General features: G+C 35.1%; 1 protein-coding gene across 1 annotated transcript in view; it reads right to left on the bottom strand.

Annotated features, from left to right (window-relative positions):
* Nucleotides 1-19496, bottom strand: part of LOC128167479 (activating transcription factor 7-interacting protein 1-like) — a 40187-nt gene that overhangs the window by 16866 nt on the left and 3825 nt on the right. Inside the window, exons 2-11 of the mRNA XM_052833215.1 lie at nt 19042-19105; nt 18121-18711; nt 16881-17872; nt 9602-9814; nt 9442-9486; nt 8960-9211; nt 8053-8853; nt 7752-7902; nt 7476-7594; nt 7224-7335 (exon numbers count right to left, since the gene is read on the bottom strand). Coding sequence (XP_052689175.1) covers nt 7224-7335; nt 7476-7594; nt 7752-7902; nt 8053-8853; nt 8960-9211; nt 9442-9486; nt 9602-9814; nt 16881-17872; nt 18121-18676 — 3241 coding nt within the window. The 5' untranslated portion in view covers nt 18677-18711; nt 19042-19105. The remainder of the gene's footprint in view (nt 1-7223; nt 7336-7475; nt 7595-7751; nt 7903-8052; nt 8854-8959; nt 9212-9441; nt 9487-9601; nt 9815-16880; nt 17873-18120; nt 18712-19041; nt 19106-19496) is intronic.

Raw genomic sequence — 19496 nt, 5'->3', positions numbered from 1 at the left:
AGTCGTAAATCCGTGAACAGTCCAAGAGCCGTAAACAGTCCAATTATCGTAAATTGGTGAACAGTCCAATAGTCTTGAATTGGTCAACAGTCCAAGAGTCGTAAATTGGTAAACAGTCCAATTATCGTAAATTGGTGAACAGTCCAATAGTCTTGAATTGGTCAACAGTCCAAGAGTCGTAAATTGGTCAACAGTCCAATAGTTATACATTGGTAAACAGTCCAACCTTCGTATATTGGTGAACAGTCCAACAATCGTAAATTGGTCAACAGTCGAATGGTTATACGTTGGTAAACAGTCCAACAATAGTATATTGGTGAACAGTCCAACAATCGTATATTGGTAAACAGTTTAACAATAGTATATTGGTAAACAGTCCAACCTTCGTATATTGGTGAACAGTCCAAGAGTTGTAACTTGGTCAACAGTACAATGGTTATACACTGGTAAACAGTCCAACAAACGTATATTGGTGAACAGTCCAATAATCGTAAATTGGTCAACAGTCCAATAATCGTAAATTGGTCAACAGTCAAATAGACATACATTGGTAAACAGTCCAACAGTCTTAAATTGGCGGACAGTCTAGGAGTTGTACATTGGTGAACATTAAAAATTTTAAAAAGTTAAAAATTGGTTATCATTCCAAAAGTTGTAAATTGGTGAGCAGTATAATAGTCGTTAATTGGTTAACATTCTAAAAGTTGTAAATTGGTGAACAGTTCAATAGTTGGAAATTGGGGAACAGTTCAATAGTTGTAAATTGGTAAACAGTCCAACAGTTGTAAATTGGTGAACAGACCAATAATTGTTAATTGGGGAACAGTCCAAAAGTTGTTAATTGCTGAACAGTCTAATAATCGTAAATTGGGGAAAAGTCCAAAATTTGTTAATTGCTGAACAGTCTAATAATCGTAAATTGGGGAACAGTCCAAAAGTTGTTAATTGCTGAACAGTCTAATAATCGTAAATTGGGGAACAGTCCAAAAGTTGTTAATTGCTGAACAGTCTAATAATCGTAAATTGGGGAACAGTCCAAAAGTTGTTAATTGCTGAACAGTCTAATAATCGTAAATTGGGGAACAGTCCAAAAGTTGTTAATTGCTGAACAGTCTAATAATCGTAAATTGGGGAACAGTCCAAAAGTTGTTAATTGCTGAACAGTCTAATAATCGTAAATTGGTGAACAGTCCAATAGTTGTAGATTGTGGAACAGTCCAAAAGTTGTATAATGGTGAACAGTCCAAAAATCGTAAATTGGTGAACAGTCAAACAGTTGTAAAAGGGTAGAAAATTGGTAAGATACTATATTGCTCAGATTCCAAGTTGACATAATTAGTTTTCTTTTATTCTAATAATTTCTTTTAATGAAAAGTTTTTACTATCCCCTTAGAAATGAGCAGAAAGCCTATAGGTGGTATTAAATAAGCCTGAAATATTTTTCGGCTTGAATATTGCAAAGGATATATAATTACAGCAGAGCTCTTATATATCTTAGTTTTGTGTTTCAAATATCCAATTTTACAAATAAAATGTAAAAAAAAAAAAAAAAACTATTTTGATGTATGTTAAAAAGTGAAAATTGAATCCACTTCAATCAATATAAACTTATTCAAAATCTGACAAAAGATAACGTCAGAAAACTTTAAAAAAAAAAAAAAGGTTACGTTTTCAATGAAATATATAGGGAACAAAACAAAACGTTGACATACTTTTGGCGCGTGAGTGTTGTAAAATGGTGTGGTCAAAAGTTGTGCCGTGTTTTACCTCTCAATAAATACATGTAGTTCAAAAAAATATTTTATTTTTATATTCATATAAATTTTTTAACATACTAATAAATTGATTGTAAAAAATAAGTTTAACTAATTAAATAACTGTTAATGCACATCAGTGCCTTAGCTAAAAGAAACAGCCAAATCGTCTCCCATGGGAATTTGAGTCTGACATCACCATGATAATTTAGTGCAGTGCGTGATTTTTTTTGGTTTCGACCAATCAATAAACGGGGCTGATATCAGTCCTGTCAGTTTCAGTCGCTGTAGGTTTCTACCAATCGATACACGGGGCGTGCAGATTGTTTCTATAAAGCTATGAATTACTAGCAATGCTAATTTTTTCCTACGAAATAGAGGGAATCATACTTGGTAGATGTAAAAATATATTTTATATTTGGAAAAAAAACCTGAATCAGTCAAATAGCTTTGTTGTAAAAAAAAAATCATGGATACGTTCCTGAGATTTGAAATTGATAAAGCATAACAGATCTTAAAATTCATAATCTAAATGAATAACCTTACCGAGACTAGTAAACGAATGTGAGTTACAGCAAAAGGCAATAAACTATGATTCACAAATGTTAATCATTCTTTATCTCTCAAAACTAAAGTTTATGATCGTGAATTGCATGCATAGTTTACGGTTTTTTTTCATACTGTATATCTATAAAAGACGATTAGTTATACTTAACGGCCGAAATACTTGTGAAATTAGTTTATCAGAAGGTAAAATAAAATAATCATAGTTTAAATGTGTGAATTTATATTCATCAGCTATTGTTTACAAATTACCATTCAAAACTATAGTTTACAACTATACGATAAATTTTTAAAGATAAGTCACTATGGATTATGGTCCGTTCACTACAGTTAACGGTCGATAAACCTAGTTTTTGCTCTTTTTTGTGCGTGCGATACGCATCATTGGAATTTTTTTTAACATAATTCTCTCATGCGGGACGGGTAATATGTACTTTTCTGCAATGTCTACAACTGTTATTTAAACACTAAAATGTTTTCTTCTTTGGTGATTCATGTAGGATATGAAGGTGGCGACATTGTAGAAACAAGAGGCCCATGGGGCAACATCGCTCACCTGAGCAACTATGGCTTTATATGGGTATACAAACGATATTGTGCCATATGGCCCCTCGGTAGAAAAACAAAAAAGAATCCCATAAAATAAACTGTATCCAAATTTTACACTTATTTTCCTACACTTAATCTTTGACATTGTACCCTTATGAAATACCATTTTTACCAAAAATAAGATCTTATGCAAGATATAAAACTAAATTTTTTGGTAGGTGTACACTGTTAACTCCACTTCCCTTCACTTTAAAAAAACGATCAAATTAAACATGCAGATATATAGGTACATATTCATCTTCAACTACATTGTACTAGCTAGTTATTGTATTTTATTTTAAAAAATTCCTACATGTGAAAGAAGAAAATTGTACCTCAAGGCGCTCAAATTAAGAACATTCAAAAATTTGATTGGTCTTCCGCATTATAAACGATTGTTGTTTACCAGGCGTGAACTCGTGCGACGTTAAATAACCTTATTCACTTGATCGATGAAAACACTCGAATGAAAAATGCTATCATGTGATATGTTAAAGAGCTCTTACATGTACAAGTATAATCAGTGCATAGGCGTCGGAACTGGTTGGGGGGTCCCCCTCCCCACTTTTTTTGGCAGTTAGACACAGCCGTACTCAAAATCTATTTCTTTCTTGCTTGTCAAGATTTCTGATAAGATCTACCCCCCCCCCCCCCCACCCTCTCAATGAGCCTCAGACTGCAATGTATTGACAGGCATATCGCTCTATTTTACCAAGGCCCACCCTTTATTTTCATCTTTATTCAAAATCAACATTACGAAATGACTACAATTCAGGATGATTTTCCGCTGTAATTTTTTTCTTAAGAATAGCAATAATACATTTATCCCCGTAACAGTCATTTTTTAAACTGTTTTAAAGAGGTCGTTTTTATTTAATTGTGTCTGAAAATTCAACAAAGTTGGTGTATATTCATCGTATAAGGAGGGGGCCCCAAAAAGTTGTTACAGCATATTATCCTTTTCATTTTTCTGTACAAGTATTTGACGTTTAGTGAGACATTTCCAGTGATAAATCAAAATTTCAGCGTCAATCGTAGAATTATAAGCAAGATACAGAACTCACAATTCTTCTTGGTTTGAGTCAATTTTTTGTTCACTAGAATTGGTATTTCCTATTCAGAATAAGCAAAAACATGGCCTCAGTTCTGTGAGCAAAGCTCTGTATCTTGCTTATAATTCGAAACTTGACACAGCCGAATATGGCTTGTAAAGAGAAAATTGTAAACAATTAAAACAGAAGAAATATGCACTAAAACAAAGAGCACAATTTATTTTTCATAATATATATATACCTATTTATTTCTAGCAGCAAAAACAATCCCTGTTTAGACTGAAAATGCACAGCATCTTAACAAAACACGTTGCATTATAATCAATAATTACGTAGAGATTGTACCGAATTACCAATAGAATGAATAGTATTTATATTATAATATGTTGTTAGTGCATCAGATTTTGCTCATTTTGCGCAGGTAAACAATTAACTGTCTGATTTACTGAAGTCTATATTTGATTCGATACGTAAAAATTCTAAAATGCAGGCGATATTTCCCCCCAAGTTAAAAAGCATAAACGAAATTCAAAACAACGTAAAAACACGGTCACGAGTGAAAATGTCAACGCATTGAAAGATCCTCAATTCACTTCACGAAATCGGCACAAATATGTTAAGCATGTTTCAATTATCCCTTCGCATGTAAACTGTTGCACAACAAGTAAATTTATCTTTATCAGTTTGTCATGTGTCAACATTCAAACATGGCTGCTTTATACAAAGAACTTTCGTTTTCGATATGGAATACCGAACCCGAAGTTATAAACTGATTGACCGCGATTATCTCTATCTTTATTTTCGTAAATTACTCAAACTTGAAACAGAATTCACCAATAATTTTTGCAATTTATATTTTCCTTTCCATAAGGATTATTTATGCAAAATTACGTTGAATTTGACTCAGTAGTTCTTGAGAAGATTTTTTAAAATGCACTTCCCTTTTTCTACAGTTTCGAGGTTTTCTCCGTTTAAAATAAAGATCGGTCTTTCATTTCTGCAATTTATAATCACCTTTCTATCGGGATGCTTTGTGTCAAATTTGGTTGAATTTGGCCCAGTGGTTTTAGAGAAGTTCAAAATGTGAAAAGTTTACTGACGGAAAGACAGACGGACGGACAGACGGCTTGGGGTAAAATGCTGACGATGGACCCTCCATTTTGGAGGGTCCATAGTGGAGGGGGTGGAGCTTGGTGTGTCAATCTTAATTAAGAGTCCGTTTGATCTGTCATTCCAAATATGTTATCAGAAACAGAATGGCCACAACATTGTTTTATTTATATGACTTTTAAACACAGGCACATAAAACTCCCCTCCCCCAATTCAAATTTGCTCATTATATACAATGAATATCATGAAAAAAAATTGGAGTTTATATCTGTGTAAATGTTGAAATTAATAGTGACAGTCAATGGATAATGTTTGTTACTCAGGGAAAAAAATAAATCTCTCAACATTGAGGTGAGTTAACTTCCTGTTCCCAGTTTCACTGGACTCAGAATAATTGTTACACAAACATAGAGTAATTTATGTATCCTGATAAAGTTCATTTAAAGTTGCCAAAATCATTAAATGTAAGGACCCCCCCCCCCTTTTTTTAATTTCTAATAAACAACCCATATGTTTTAGCTATTAGGTGCATGATGAAATTGGGATGACAGATCAAACGGACTCTGAATTAAGATTGACACACCAAGCTCCACCCCTTCCACATTGGACCCTCCAAAGTGGAGGGTCCATCGTCAGCATTTTACCCCAAGCCCGGACAGACAGACGGACGACGGAAAAAATGTGATCAGAATAGCTCACTTGAGCTTTCAGCTCAGGTGAGCTAAAAACTACATAACACGCGTTTGCGGGTATGTAATTTTTTTTCTGCAATGAATCTTTCTTTTAACTATGCAATAATTTGATTTTAAAAAAGTAAGCAAAATTCACTAAACTACAGTTAATGTAAATCAGTACACGAGTTAAACGAAACAGCCAAATTGTCTCCTATCGGACTTTGAGTGACATCATCATGATTATTTCGTACAGTCCGTGATTTTTCTTAGGTTGCTGTCGGTTTTCGACCAATCGATAAACGGGGTGTGTAGATATCACTCCGTTTCCATAGCGCTATGAACTAGAAATAGAGGGAATCATACTCGGTAATGTATCAAATATAAACAGCGATCAGATAAGATATTATTATACTTTCATGTTAAATACTGAAATCTGATTGGTTTAGACTCAGTTGGTAATCCGTTCTCAGCGTACGCAACACACTTGGCAACGGGCAACACAACGAATTGTTACATGCCCATACGGTTCGCCATAGAAATCACATCATTCATATAATTAAGATATTCAGTATAATAAAATAAATAGTGCCTGTTTAGGAGGCTAAGAGTTGAAATTGACACCCCTCGAAAACCATTGTCAACCTCCGCTTCGCGTTGGTTGAGTTTTCTCGGGATGTCAATTTCAACTCTTACCCTCCTAAAAAGGCACTATTTACATAATACTAGTTTCTCTGAGAAAAAACAATACCCAGAAATCATATATTTTAATTTACTGTACAAAAACATAAAACATGTCTATATATATAAAGATCCCAGATTTCTGTTCACACCATTCTTTCAATTAAAACATCAACACTAAAATCAATTTCTAAAATGACAACACACATATCACTGAACACTGCCTCAATTAATTACTCTCCACAATACAAATTTTTATCAAATTTGTCATCTGTAATAATTTTTTTTCTTCAAAAGAGTCATAAAATCAAGTAGAAGTTCACATTCGGTTGCTTGTCAATAAATAATTTTTCAGTACAAGGTTGATATGAAAATCACCTTTGATAAGTAACATTAATTTGTCCACTTATTTCTCTTGGTTCTTTCACTGTATCTTAACAAGAAGGAATTTATTAAAACAACATTTCATTTCTGTCAACAATACTGGCAGTTATCCCTGTTCGTATCATTAGCATGTGTACAAAAAAAATTTTAAAATATAAATACATGTACTAAATATATATACACATTTGTCATTTGGCTCGATTGGTATAAAAAAGTACAACAAATTAACAGAGAGACGGTCTTTCTCTCTAGTCAAGTTCACAATACTAAAACTGAATACAATGCTTCTTGTGTTTGGGGATAAAAATGCCATTAATTTGTAGCCAATGCTACCTGCTGCCAAGGAGCCATTATAATAGTGAGTTGCTAATCCTTCTTGTTGGGGAGCAGGTGTATTGAGCTGGGGTCACTGAAATGACCGTTACGCCCCAGTGCATCCACGGGGCGGACAGCAAAGTGGTACTTGTTCCCCTCCTGAAACTGTGTCAAAGTACAGGCCATGGGTAGAGGCAACGCCTTCACATCCCCCACCTACAACAAAGACAAATATTCACTCAAAAAAAAGTTGTCTGATGTCAGAAAGAGGAACAAACTGATTAAAAGTACAAGTATTTGTTCTGACTGGCCCTTTGAATAAAATTGCCCTTTTTGCTCTGAGAGGTAATGCCCACCTTTTTCCATAGAGTTGTACTGGGTGTTGAAGTGCCCTCTTGATATGCAAAAAGTTGATATGATGCTATGTCAGCATGGGGTGTCTCATTCAGAGTCATATTCCATGACAGCACAATACCTACAGCAAAATAATACATACTCATATCATAACAATAAATCAAGAGTTAATTAGTCTATTCCTCCATTTGCAATTTTAGACCTGTATCCATTAACAAGTTTTTAAACCTTGTACCCACATAATATCTGACATTCTATATACTGGTAATGTTACTCACCCTGGCTCACTCTGGAGATCTTCAAACTGGGCTTTGGAGGTAATGGTTTCTGACCTGGTGCCACTGCTGAGGTAATGGAGGGCAAGGGAGCAGGGTGTTGAGGGGCGAGTGGAGGGGGTGCTACAGTCGTCAGGGATGTGTTTGCTACTCTCTGGAAGAGAAATTACCAAAATGAAATATCAGCTTTAATAAAATCACAATAATTCTATCCATAAAAAAGCAAACTGATGGACATTATCCAATGTACTGGTTAGCATGAAGAACTCCAAAAGATTTATGCTAGTTTTACAAGTAAACTTACATTGGCACCCTGAGCCCCATACTGCAGGGGAGGAGGTGGTCTTTGCTGAGCTGATGTTACAGGCAGTGGTTGCCTGGGGTTAGCTGGAGAACCGGCAGCTTGGCCAGGTCTCAGCTGAGGCATAGCTGCTATAGTTTGAGAGGTAGATGCAACAACAGTGGTCCCAGCCACTGCAGGTCTCATACTGGTGTTGGGAATGGGGGCCGCGTACGTTAGACGCACGGGTTGACTGGTGGAGCTAAAAACTATCTGGTAAGCGGGTTGCTGACCGTTCCTTAGAATCGATGTTGCTGGATTTCCAAGGATGAGACCCTGAGGCAGTCCTTGTCCTGTTGGAACAAGCACTTGGTTCTGAGACATGGATAAAGCCACTCCCCTGTTAGCCAGGTTTCTGTTCGCCTCCTCTTCCATAGTAAGATCAATGACTTTGACTGACTTTGTTTGCACCTGCTGTGATTGTTGAGCTTGTTGAATGGGTTGGTTCACCACTGGTGTTGTGACAACTGAAACATTTTGTTTGGTGTTGGGTATTGGAGCTGGGGTAGGTACCACTATAAATGACGTCATCTGATTGGGAATTGTGGGAGGCGATATAATGGTATTGATCTGTGTTGCTGGAGTCATTGCTCGTACTGGTCTGACCCGAGAATTGCCTGTAGGCTGTGCAATCTGACCGCGACTGTTATCCAAAATACTTTTGACAGTCTGGTTGGATGGAAATGGTCCCTTGCTGTTATCTGCAGTATTTGATGGGGATGTTGCCAAAGCAACAACAGGGGCCGTTTGACTGACGTACCCTGTCTGAAAGGCAAAACACATCTTATCAAACACTGAATTTGTATTAAAATAATAAATGTGTTTCAGAGCACTCAAAGTAGGTATATAAATATTGGCAAAAACTATGTACCTGAGATTGTGCAGTGGTCTGAGTTTTAAGAATTGGAATGTTTGGGACTGGGTTGAGGGTGGACCTTGGTGGCACCAGCTGAGGCGAGGCCGAGGTGCTCTTAGTGATGTTGAGAACTGGGCCCTGTTTAGTGGTGGGTGGGGTCTGGACAGTGGTGGTGGGGGTTCTGCTGGCTGGCCTGGGGGTGGGAGACTTCACTGGTGTAGTCTGCTGTACCTGCTGCTGCTGTAACTGACCTATGGCTGCAGCTGCCTGGTGAGCAAATATACATATTGATCAATTGTTTTTCTTCACAAGTATTGCATGTAAATATATAAAGTTAAACCAGCACTCAAAATGTCTGATGGCCAAATGACATGGGTCCAATGAACTTTAGATCTGGGCTATTGCTTTATGAGGAGCACTTGTACTCTTGGCTAGTTATATTTTGGTTAAGCAGTCACAAGTACAGCACATTTGACCAAAAAAAAAAATTAACTCACCCTTTGAGAATCCACTTGTACCCCAACATTCTTTGTGGTGATTTGCTACAAGAAAATAAACAACATAGATGTATATGCAGCTTGAAAAAAGAGTAGAACACAGACTCATTGTTTACTGTTCAGTCAACAACAATTCATTTGACCAGGTTTACCCTCTTACCCTTAGAGCCGCGGTTTTGGCTTTGCGTTTCTCGTGCTTCTGCTGTAGGACTGTGACCTCTAGGATCTGTTTCTCCAGCTCCTTCACCCTCTGCTTCCAGCCGTCATTGGACGCTTGCAGCTCCTCCACTTTCTGCTGAAGTTCTGCTACGATGCCATCTTTCTGAGTCTTCAGATGGTTGAGGACTTTGGTTTTTACCATCTTATCTAATGCCTGCAAAAACGACCAAAGCTGCAAGGTTAAAATCTATACCAGCTAATGTAATGCAAAAATACCCAAAATATTTGATGGCCTAATTCTAACAAAAATATTTTCTTGTCCAAAGGTGTCCCCATCATCATGATCATTTCTGACATATCATATAATGAAACCAAGTATGGGCAAATTAGATTTTTGGTTTTCTTTTTAACCAATTACATTTCTGGGTATCACTTATGATTAATAAATTCTAATTTTTCCAACATTTATAAAGGCTATGACAATATATCAAAATATCGATGAAAATATGCAAATACATTGTAATACACATATCAATCACATCACCCACGCACTTAGGTTTAGAAGAAATCTTCTTTAAAAAACCAAACAAACCCCTATTATAAAGTTTATTTTTTACAGTCTGATTTTCTTTTTGCAACTAAAATACTGCACCGGGTAGAATTACTAAATGTTTGGGGGGACATTATGGATAATATATTGGATCCTCCATAGGACTGTCTTCATAACTGACAGGAAAGTTATTCTTCATGTTGCAGGAATACTTTATTTGAACAAATTTAAATGAACAAAAATAGAATTCCTGGGTCCCCCGCCGGTCAAGCAGTATACTAATATCGACCAAGGCTGATTTAGGAACTTGACCAGGGTATTGGTGGTATAAACATTTGGTATAAATTTCATGTAAATCCGTCAAAATTTGTAGGCATGAGAGCGCTTACAAGGTCAAATTTTGGTTAAAACGGAATCTTTATTGTGGTCAAAGTCCAATAACTCCAACAAAAAGTATCGACTAATGTTGATTTTCAAACTTGACCAAAGTATTAGTGGTATAAACATTTGGTATACATTTAATGAAAATCCGTCAAAATTTGTAGGCATGAGAGCGCTTACAAGGTCAATTTTTGGATTAAACGGAGTCATTATTGTGGTCAGTCCCATAACTCCAACAAAGAGTACCGACCAATGCTGATTTTCGAACTTGACCAAGGTAATAGTGGTATAAACATTTGGTATAAATTTAATGAAATCCGTCAAAATTTATAGGCATGAGAGCGCTTACAAAAAAGTGACGGACGGACACATGGACGCACAGACACACAGACGCACGCCCAGCATTTCTATGTCCCCGCTCCGCGTTGCGGCGGGGGACAATAAAAATCGCTAGTTGCGAGTTCTTGAAATCTTTCGTTCCTGTCGGCAAGACTGATAGAAATAGCCAAGGACCAATTACATGAGGTTGCCTGTCAGTCCAAATGACCAGTAGATGTTGATAGAGCAACTTGAGAAAATATGACAAAATTTTGTACAAAAGCAAAGGAATTTGATGGTTACTTTCCTGAGGAGATCTGAACAAATACAATAAAACCATGAGGAGTTTTTCAGGGATTTTTTTTCTCTATCTAGACTTATCATACATTTTTGGAACACCTCAGTAATTATATGGAGAATTTACGTACCCAACTGTTAACTTCCCATTGCTTTCGATAAGTTTGGCAAGTATTTAGTACATATTGACATGGTATGTTTATAATGCGACTAACAGATATTGTCAGACGATAGGAGTAAGTCTTTCAATCATTTTCCAACCTATATCTTGTCAGAAATCATTGAAAAAAATTGGAAACCCCGTTTAAAACATATCGGTAGTAGAAAATGAGGGTCCCCTATAAAACTGATAAATCAAAGATGGCGATTGTCGTCTCTGTTCATTTTTTTTTTTTATGTACATTTAGTAAATGTTTTTACTGCAATACACAGAAGAATACACAAGAATACCAATTTTAATCATATATGTCTTCGGGAACAAATAATAAAGACTTCACTCACTGTGAACCAAGCCCCTGTGGCATGAGGTGAGCAAAAGTAGAAAAAGAGAATGAGGCCTAAGAAAAAAATATGTTTGTTTACTGTTTCATGCTGAGAAAAAGTAGGGTCGGTACCGTAGGTCAAATTTTTTTTTTTATTTTGTTGATTATTTCTAAACAACTTTGCAATCGTCTAGAATTCAGGTATCTTTCCATTTACCCATTATTGTTCAAACACCTACATAAAGGTTATTTTATGCATGCAGTTCATGTGGGCCCCCCTTAATGTAATGGTTCTTTTGTCTTTTAAAAATATTATAAAAGGAGTGAACTTCAATTGACAGGTGTAATCTTTCTATTGCATACGCCATGTTTTTCTCTTTCACTTTCGTTTTCGATTAACGTGCATGTAAAAGTTAAACGTACCATGAGAATTCCGGAATTTCAACGACAAAAAAAACATTTGGGTCGGCGATTAAATATAGGGTCGGTCGGGTAACCGTAAACAAACATAATTTTTTGTTAGGAGGAATCAGATAAAGGTAAAAAAATGAGAGAAATTAAAAACCTTAATTGTTTTGGAATTGAAAGTTGAGAATGAAATAAACTGATGATAAAATTCATGCAAATATAGTTTTTTCCATATTTGTATTGAAAATGTTTGGACTGATAGAAATCTGTATGGACTGACAATTTCAATTCAATTCGTTGTGTTACCCATTGCCAAGTGTGTTGCTAACGCTGAGGGTAATAGAACGCATTACCAACTACATGTACGTCTAAACCAATCTGATTTCAGTATTTAATATGAAGTATAATAATATATAAATAGTGCCTGTTTGGGAGGGTAACAGTCGAATTGACACCCTGAGAAAACCATTGTCAACCGACGCGAAGCGTAATAATATATAAATAGTGCCTGTTTGGGAGGGTAACAGTTGAAATTGACACCCTGAGAAAACCATTGTCAACCGACGCGAAGCGTAATAAAACGAATTGTTATACTTTCATGTTAAATACTGAAATCTGATTGGTTAAGACGCAGTTAATAATATTTTCTATTACCCTCAGCGTTAGCAACGCACTTAGCAACGGGTAACATTAAAAAATGTTACATGCGCGAAAATTATGCGCGTATGGTTCGCTGTAGAATTCACGTTATTCCTATATAAAAGCAGTAAAAGTTTCTTAAATATTTTAAAAAAGACATTCAGTATAACAAAATAAATAGTGCCTGTTTCCCAAACAGGCACTATTTATATATTGTTACATGCGCGTACATTATGCGCATATGGTTCGCCGTAGAATTCACTTCATTTTTATATAAAAGCAGTAAAATTTTCTTTAAAAATAAGACATTTAGTATTATATAAATAGTGCCTGTTTGGGAGGGTAACAGTTGAAATTGACACCCTAAGAAAACCATTGTCAACCGACGTGAAGCAGAGGTTGACAATGGTTTTCGAGGGGTGTCAATTTCAACTGTTATCCTCCCAAACAGGCACTATTTATTTTGTTATACTGAATGTCTTTTTTAAAATTTTTAAGAAAATTTTACTGCTTTTATATAGGAATAACGTGAATTCTACAGCGAACTGTACGCGCATAATTTTCGCGCATGCAACATTTTTTAATGTTACCCGTTGCCAAGTGCGTTGCTAATGCTGAGGGTAATAGTAAATATTATTAACTGCGTCTTAACCAATCAGATTTCAGTATTTAACATGAAAGTATAACAAAATAAAATAAATAGTGCCTGTTTGGGAGAGTAATTGTTGAAATTGACACCCCTCGAAAACCACTGTCAATGTTTTTCTCGGTGTGTCAATTTCAACAGTTACCCTCCCAAACAGGCACTATTTTTATATTATTCTAAATGGCTAAATATTTTTGATTTGATTCTCTAATAATAAAATATAGTGTTCTCTGAATAGTGTTTGAATCTTTTTTTAATAAAAATATCATGATTATGTTGATCATCAATTTTTGAGACCATGAGAACTCGATCCACAATCAACTGATCGAGGCATTCGAGTTAATTATTCTTATAACACATGGTATAACTATAGTGGTTTTTGAAAATATGCAGTCTTTAGAAGATAATATAATCATTTTTTATGTATTTTGTAATAGAGAATTGTTCATGAACTTTAATGGCACATAAATTTTGATAGAAAAAAATTTGAAACTCACTGCAAAGATTTATCTCTATCAAAATTATGTCAACCTACACAAAGGAAGACTAATTTTTAAGTGCTAACTAGGCCCTGCTTTCTAATGGCTTGGTTTAGGTAAAATTTCTACACATGGCCATATGTCATGCTGTTGGTTTATTAGATTAATCTAGTTTTAACTGGACCAATCCAGTAAGACTCACTTCTATATTGATTTTTGTAAGCTGTATGACAATGCATGAATTTTCTCGATATACAGACTAGTTTTAAATTTAATGAAATTGTGTCAGACAAACATGTGTACCAGTATGTTGTTGAAGTAAGAAACAAGTGAAAAGCTGTCAATGTGACAGCAAACCTTGTTTTCATTTATGTGAACTGTATCCATAATCCATGTCAACCCCTATCCAATGAAATGGAGTACCCTACATGCAATATTTTGCCAAAAAATGACTAAGTTCAAAAGCTGGATTTTTTCCCATAAATTATCGGAAATCAAAATCCTAGCAATATGCACACCTCTAATATAAGTTCAATTGATCTGCAAAAGAACAACTTCTTATCTTGAAAACTGTAGGAGGAGTTATCCGTACAATGTCAGAGGGTATCCTATATGCAATATTTTGCCAAAAAATGACTAAGTTCAAAAGCTGGATTTTTTTCAATAAATTATCGGAAATCAAAATCCTAGCAATATGCACACCTCTAATATAAGTACAATTGATCTGCAAAAGAACAACTTCTTATCTTGAAAACTGTAGGAGGAGTTATCCGTACAATGTCAGAGGGTATCCTATATGAATATTTTGCCAAAAAATGACTAAGTTCAAAAGCTGGATTTTTTTCATAAATTATCGGAAATCAAAATCCTAGCAATATGCACACCTCTAATATAAGTACAATTGATCTGCAAAAGAACAACTTCTTATCTTGAAAACTGTAGGAGGAGTTATCCGTACAATGAGAGTACCCTTTTGGAAACCCGATTAAAAATACCTATGAAATACCAAACAAATTTCCAATCCAAAAATTCCTGTTTCACTCAAAAATAATATTCATTTTTTAAACCATTATGACAATTGACATTTGGTTTGAATTATTCTATGCATTCTTCGTATTGACTTTATTTTAAAATATCTTACTACAGATGCCATATTGATATGAACTTAGAACAAATTTTTAACATTACATCATGCTTGCATATTTCTGTATCATTTTCCAACAAAACATCAATGAGATTTTTTTATCTCAAAGGACCCAGCTATATATAGGCCCTAGACAAAAGGCATTTTAAAGGACTTTGCCTGTTTAAGAATATGTTTAAGATCATAAAGCATTCTTCATCAAACAATTGCCTTACATGAGTAGAGGAAAGCAGATATGGCCAAGAGGGAGAAGAAAGTTCCAAATAAAGACGATCTCTATGACCTTAAGGTATTCGATGTATAACGACCACATTTTGTACCTTATAAATGAATGGTCCGATATTCTTGATTATGATATCATTTTGAAGGTGTAATCAAATAAAAATACTCCACCAAAGGAATTTTCAAAATTTTGATTATGGTCCAATTAATGACACCTTGAATTTTGCATTGAAGTCTATGGGCAACGTATGTTTTATTAAGATATTGTAAAAAGTAACTTGAGATTCGTCAAACTCTTTTGGTTAATACATGCATAAACTTTCTTTTTATTGAAATATGAAATAAAATCAATTATTTACCGCAGATATTTTGACGAAATTAAAATTTTCTTTTTTTCATCAAGGGGAGATAATTCTTTTAAAAAAGTTTAAAGTGCGAAATGACCAGCTCCTTATATGTTGTCTGTCATGTGAATTTGGTTCATTTCACTTTCATAGTTATCTAGCAATACATATTTAACTAGTTTAAAATGATTCAAAATTGTTCAATATCCCTTCATTATACATTGAATACCTTAACCTTTAAATTTGGTTTAATGTAACTGTGCATCACTTACACACTGGAAGTTTTCGGGGGTGGGGGTGGGGATGGGGGTGTCTGAATTAAGTCAGAGCAAGATAAAGTAGTTCAAGGGGAGAAAAAGTATGATCCAAAACTTGATTTAAAACAGCATCAAATGTTCTATGATCTTGCAAAGTTACAGAAAAGGATTTTTTTCAAATTTGACCTTGACCTTAAAACTTTGAGGTCACCGTTGTTTGGGTGAACAGGGTTATTTTAAGTTCCCAAAAACAAGGGCCTGGGCCTTTCCATTTGGGAAAAATAGCGACATTTGGATGAAATTGGGAAAAATGTCATATCTTACATTTCTCTAAATAATTTCAAAAATTTCATAAACGTATTGTTAGAAAACTATGTGTTTAACCATTTTTGCATCATCCAGTTTAATTTTTTTTTTCTGTAATACTTTGAATTGTGCGACATGGTTGACAGTCACAATATGGTGGGCCTTATTTGGAGCATGCGGTTTAGATTAATTTTTAAAACCCCGATCCCGATTTGCTTTTCACGAATTTTGGGACACGTTTTTTTTTTCTTAAACGATATTTGCTTTTATCTTTTGGGAATTTTATGTGATGAAATTGGGAAAAACATGTACTTTTTACTGTTGAGAATGGGGCCGAATACAGGCTCCCTACGCCCCCTAAAAAAAACCCTGGTGAAGAATAAGCCATAATGAATTAAGTGGAGACCAATAAATGGTCCAGACAAGGAATTTATACATGACAAGGAATTTTTATCCAAAGGGAGAGATAAAATACCTCAAACCAGTGAGTGATGTTGGATGGACGGATGGACTGATCCCTATAGCCTATAGGGTGCCTGCAGATCAACCTGGTCTCCAGTTGATTTAAATTTTCAAAAAATCTTATTGTATAGCTATATGTTATGTAATACTATGATAAGCAATGTCCCCACATTCAGACCTCTTTCCTAAAAACTATTTCATGGACAGAACACTCCAACAATTGAAAATTAAAATACCTATCAAATCATCTTCAAACCCTATAAGCTTCAACAAAAGTTCACAACAAATGTTTCTTTACTATCCAAATAACAAGAAAAAAATCTTTAAAATAAATGAGTACCATACCTTTTCGGACAGCCTAACTGGAGGTTTCTTTTTCTTTCGTTGTAAACTGTTTTCCTCATCTTCATCCTCAGTGTCCTCAGTAGGTGTTGGTGTGGATTCAGTTGCTGTATCGGTGTCAGACATTTCCTCGTCTTTCAAACTCTCAGGAGATATTCCAATTTGGGATCCTAGCTTTCCTATTACCATGTCCAATCGGGTACGCTTTGGTCCGAAGGCAAGTGCATCTTCAAAGTTTGCTGGTCTTTTCTTTTCATTTATACCCTTTTCTACCTTTTTGTCCCCAGAGTCTGATTTCTTGCTGTCTTCAGATGATTTGCTATCCGAATCCTCATTTTTTACACTTTCACTATCACTTTCTTCTTCCTCTTCATCAACTTCCATTTTTTCTGATGCACTTTCATTGTCTTTTCCATTGTTACTGTCAGACCCTTTTTCACAGTCTGCAGAATCCCGCGAATCCTCACATTTACTAGTGGATTCCCGTGAATCCTCAAATTTACTGGTGGATTCTCGTGAGTCCTCAAATTTACTGGTGGATTCTGGAGAGTCCTCAAATTTACTGATGGATTCTCCAGAGTCCTCAAATTTACCAATAGATTCTTGCGAGTCCTCACATTTATTCATTGATTCCTGAGAATCCTCACATTTAGCGATGGTTTCCTGAGAGTGGTGACTGGCTGTAGATACCCCTGATTGTCGAGTATCATCCTCATCTGATGCCAACAACTTGTCCTCCTCCTCTGGTTTCATGTCATTTTCCTTCCTCTCCTCTTTCTGAAGTTTTTGCTTGACTTCATTATCTGAATCAGAACTTATTTCTAGGAGTTCATCTTCAGATTTCTTCTGGTTACATTTGTCTTTGAGATCATTTGATTGCACAGATAAATCACAGTTGTTTTTTTCTATTTCTTTGTCTTCTATACTGTCATCAAGCTCAATCACTTCATTACAGTTTTTATTGGTCACTGATTCTACACTTGCTGCTGCATTGCCTGAAATATGAATACAATGTGTATGAGCAAATTGATATTTTTCAAATTCTTAAATTAAACTCATATGCATATGACAGATCAAAAAAATATCCCCATAATGGATTTGTTGTAAGTACCAACCACTTATTTTTTTAAACGTCTTCAATTTGGTAACTGAAATTAGTGTCAGGTGCTGTTAAATAAGATGTACTAAAATGTTATTTTACTCTCTCCTTTTCGTAGATCTGGCATTGATATCATAATCTTACCTTTATTATTTTTCTCTGTGGTTTTCTCATCAGAAGTTGTAGAGTTTTGCATTTCTTGCATTTTGTCAAACAAGTTTCCTAAGGATGCCGCCTTGGCTCCACCTGACACAGTGGGGGTGGTGGTGGTGGTGGAGGTGGTGGGGGACGGGGTCGCATTCATATTAATCACACTTCTGGTGTCCTTGGAATTTAACCCAGTGTATTTTGTTTTGGCTAAGAGATTTCCAAGGGTTGGAGTATTTTCAGACATTTTGTTCATAAAATCCCTGAGTGAGTTTTTCATCTTATCATTCATTACAAAGGATCTCTCATCCAGTAGATTTATAGGTGTGCCATCAAACGTTGGCCCATTTTTGCTGTTAAAAATGCCCATGTCACTAGAGTAGTCTTCCTTTCTTGGAGGGGGAGCCTCCTTAATCGCTTTTTGGTCACTGTGACCAATAGCCAAATTATTCTGGCCATTCATTTGGTTTTTCTCCATCAAATACTGTCCATTTATAGCGCTAGCATTTAAACCTGGTGTCTCACAACTTTCAGAAGTAGCCGAGCTGCTCATTTTGAAATTTTGTGAAAGTACCCAAGTCACTTAAACTGCAAAAAAATAAATACATGTAAATTGATTTCATAATATTGTTAATTGTGATTAAATCAGTACACATAAGAAAATATATCAATAATTTCAAAATTGTAACTGTCTTTTTGCAAAAAGTTGTACATTTTTGTCTTAAATCACAAGCTGAATTACTTTACCAAATAACAAATATTGAAAATGAATGAATCGAAATAAGAATAGTTCATGACGATGTATTCCTTGTGTTTTCTTACTCATCTTAATATCACTCCTATGTATTAGGAGTGCTATTCATGCATGAATAAACTAGCAATTCGTTTCATCACATTTTACATGAACATGATAATTACCTTTACAGAAACTTTGCAAAAATGACAATTTCTTCAGCCATTCCAACACAACCTCCCTCCTGGTCTACAAAAATATAATTATAGTAACATAAAAAATCAAAGAAAATAACTTTAATTTCTTTGTTATCTCCCCTACTCTCTGCAAAATATGATGTCGAATACACCATAATTACCCCCCCCCCCCCCCCCCCCCCCCATCCCTTGGTCACCTGAAAGATGCCAGCTAGTAAGCATTATTATAAACAAAAATAGACAATAAGTCTACACATGTAACAGTAAGGGATCACATAAATGTCCAACTCCATATAAGATTATCACACAGTGATACTATTTAGACCAAACTAAGCATTTAAATGAGTATTTCGGGGGAAAAAGCAGCAACAAGAAAGAATCCAATCCATCTAAATTATTTTGGTGTTTGATCATCAAACAATTTTTTTAATAAAAAAAATCAT

This window comes from Crassostrea angulata, chromosome 10, assembly GCF_025612915.1.
Source record: "Crassostrea angulata isolate pt1a10 chromosome 10, ASM2561291v2, whole genome shotgun sequence".
Classification (NCBI taxonomy): domain Eukaryota; kingdom Metazoa; phylum Mollusca; class Bivalvia; order Ostreida; family Ostreidae; genus Magallana; species Magallana angulata.
Note: the sequence above shows the minus strand (reverse complement) of the source record. Positions and strands in the feature narration are given on the sequence as shown.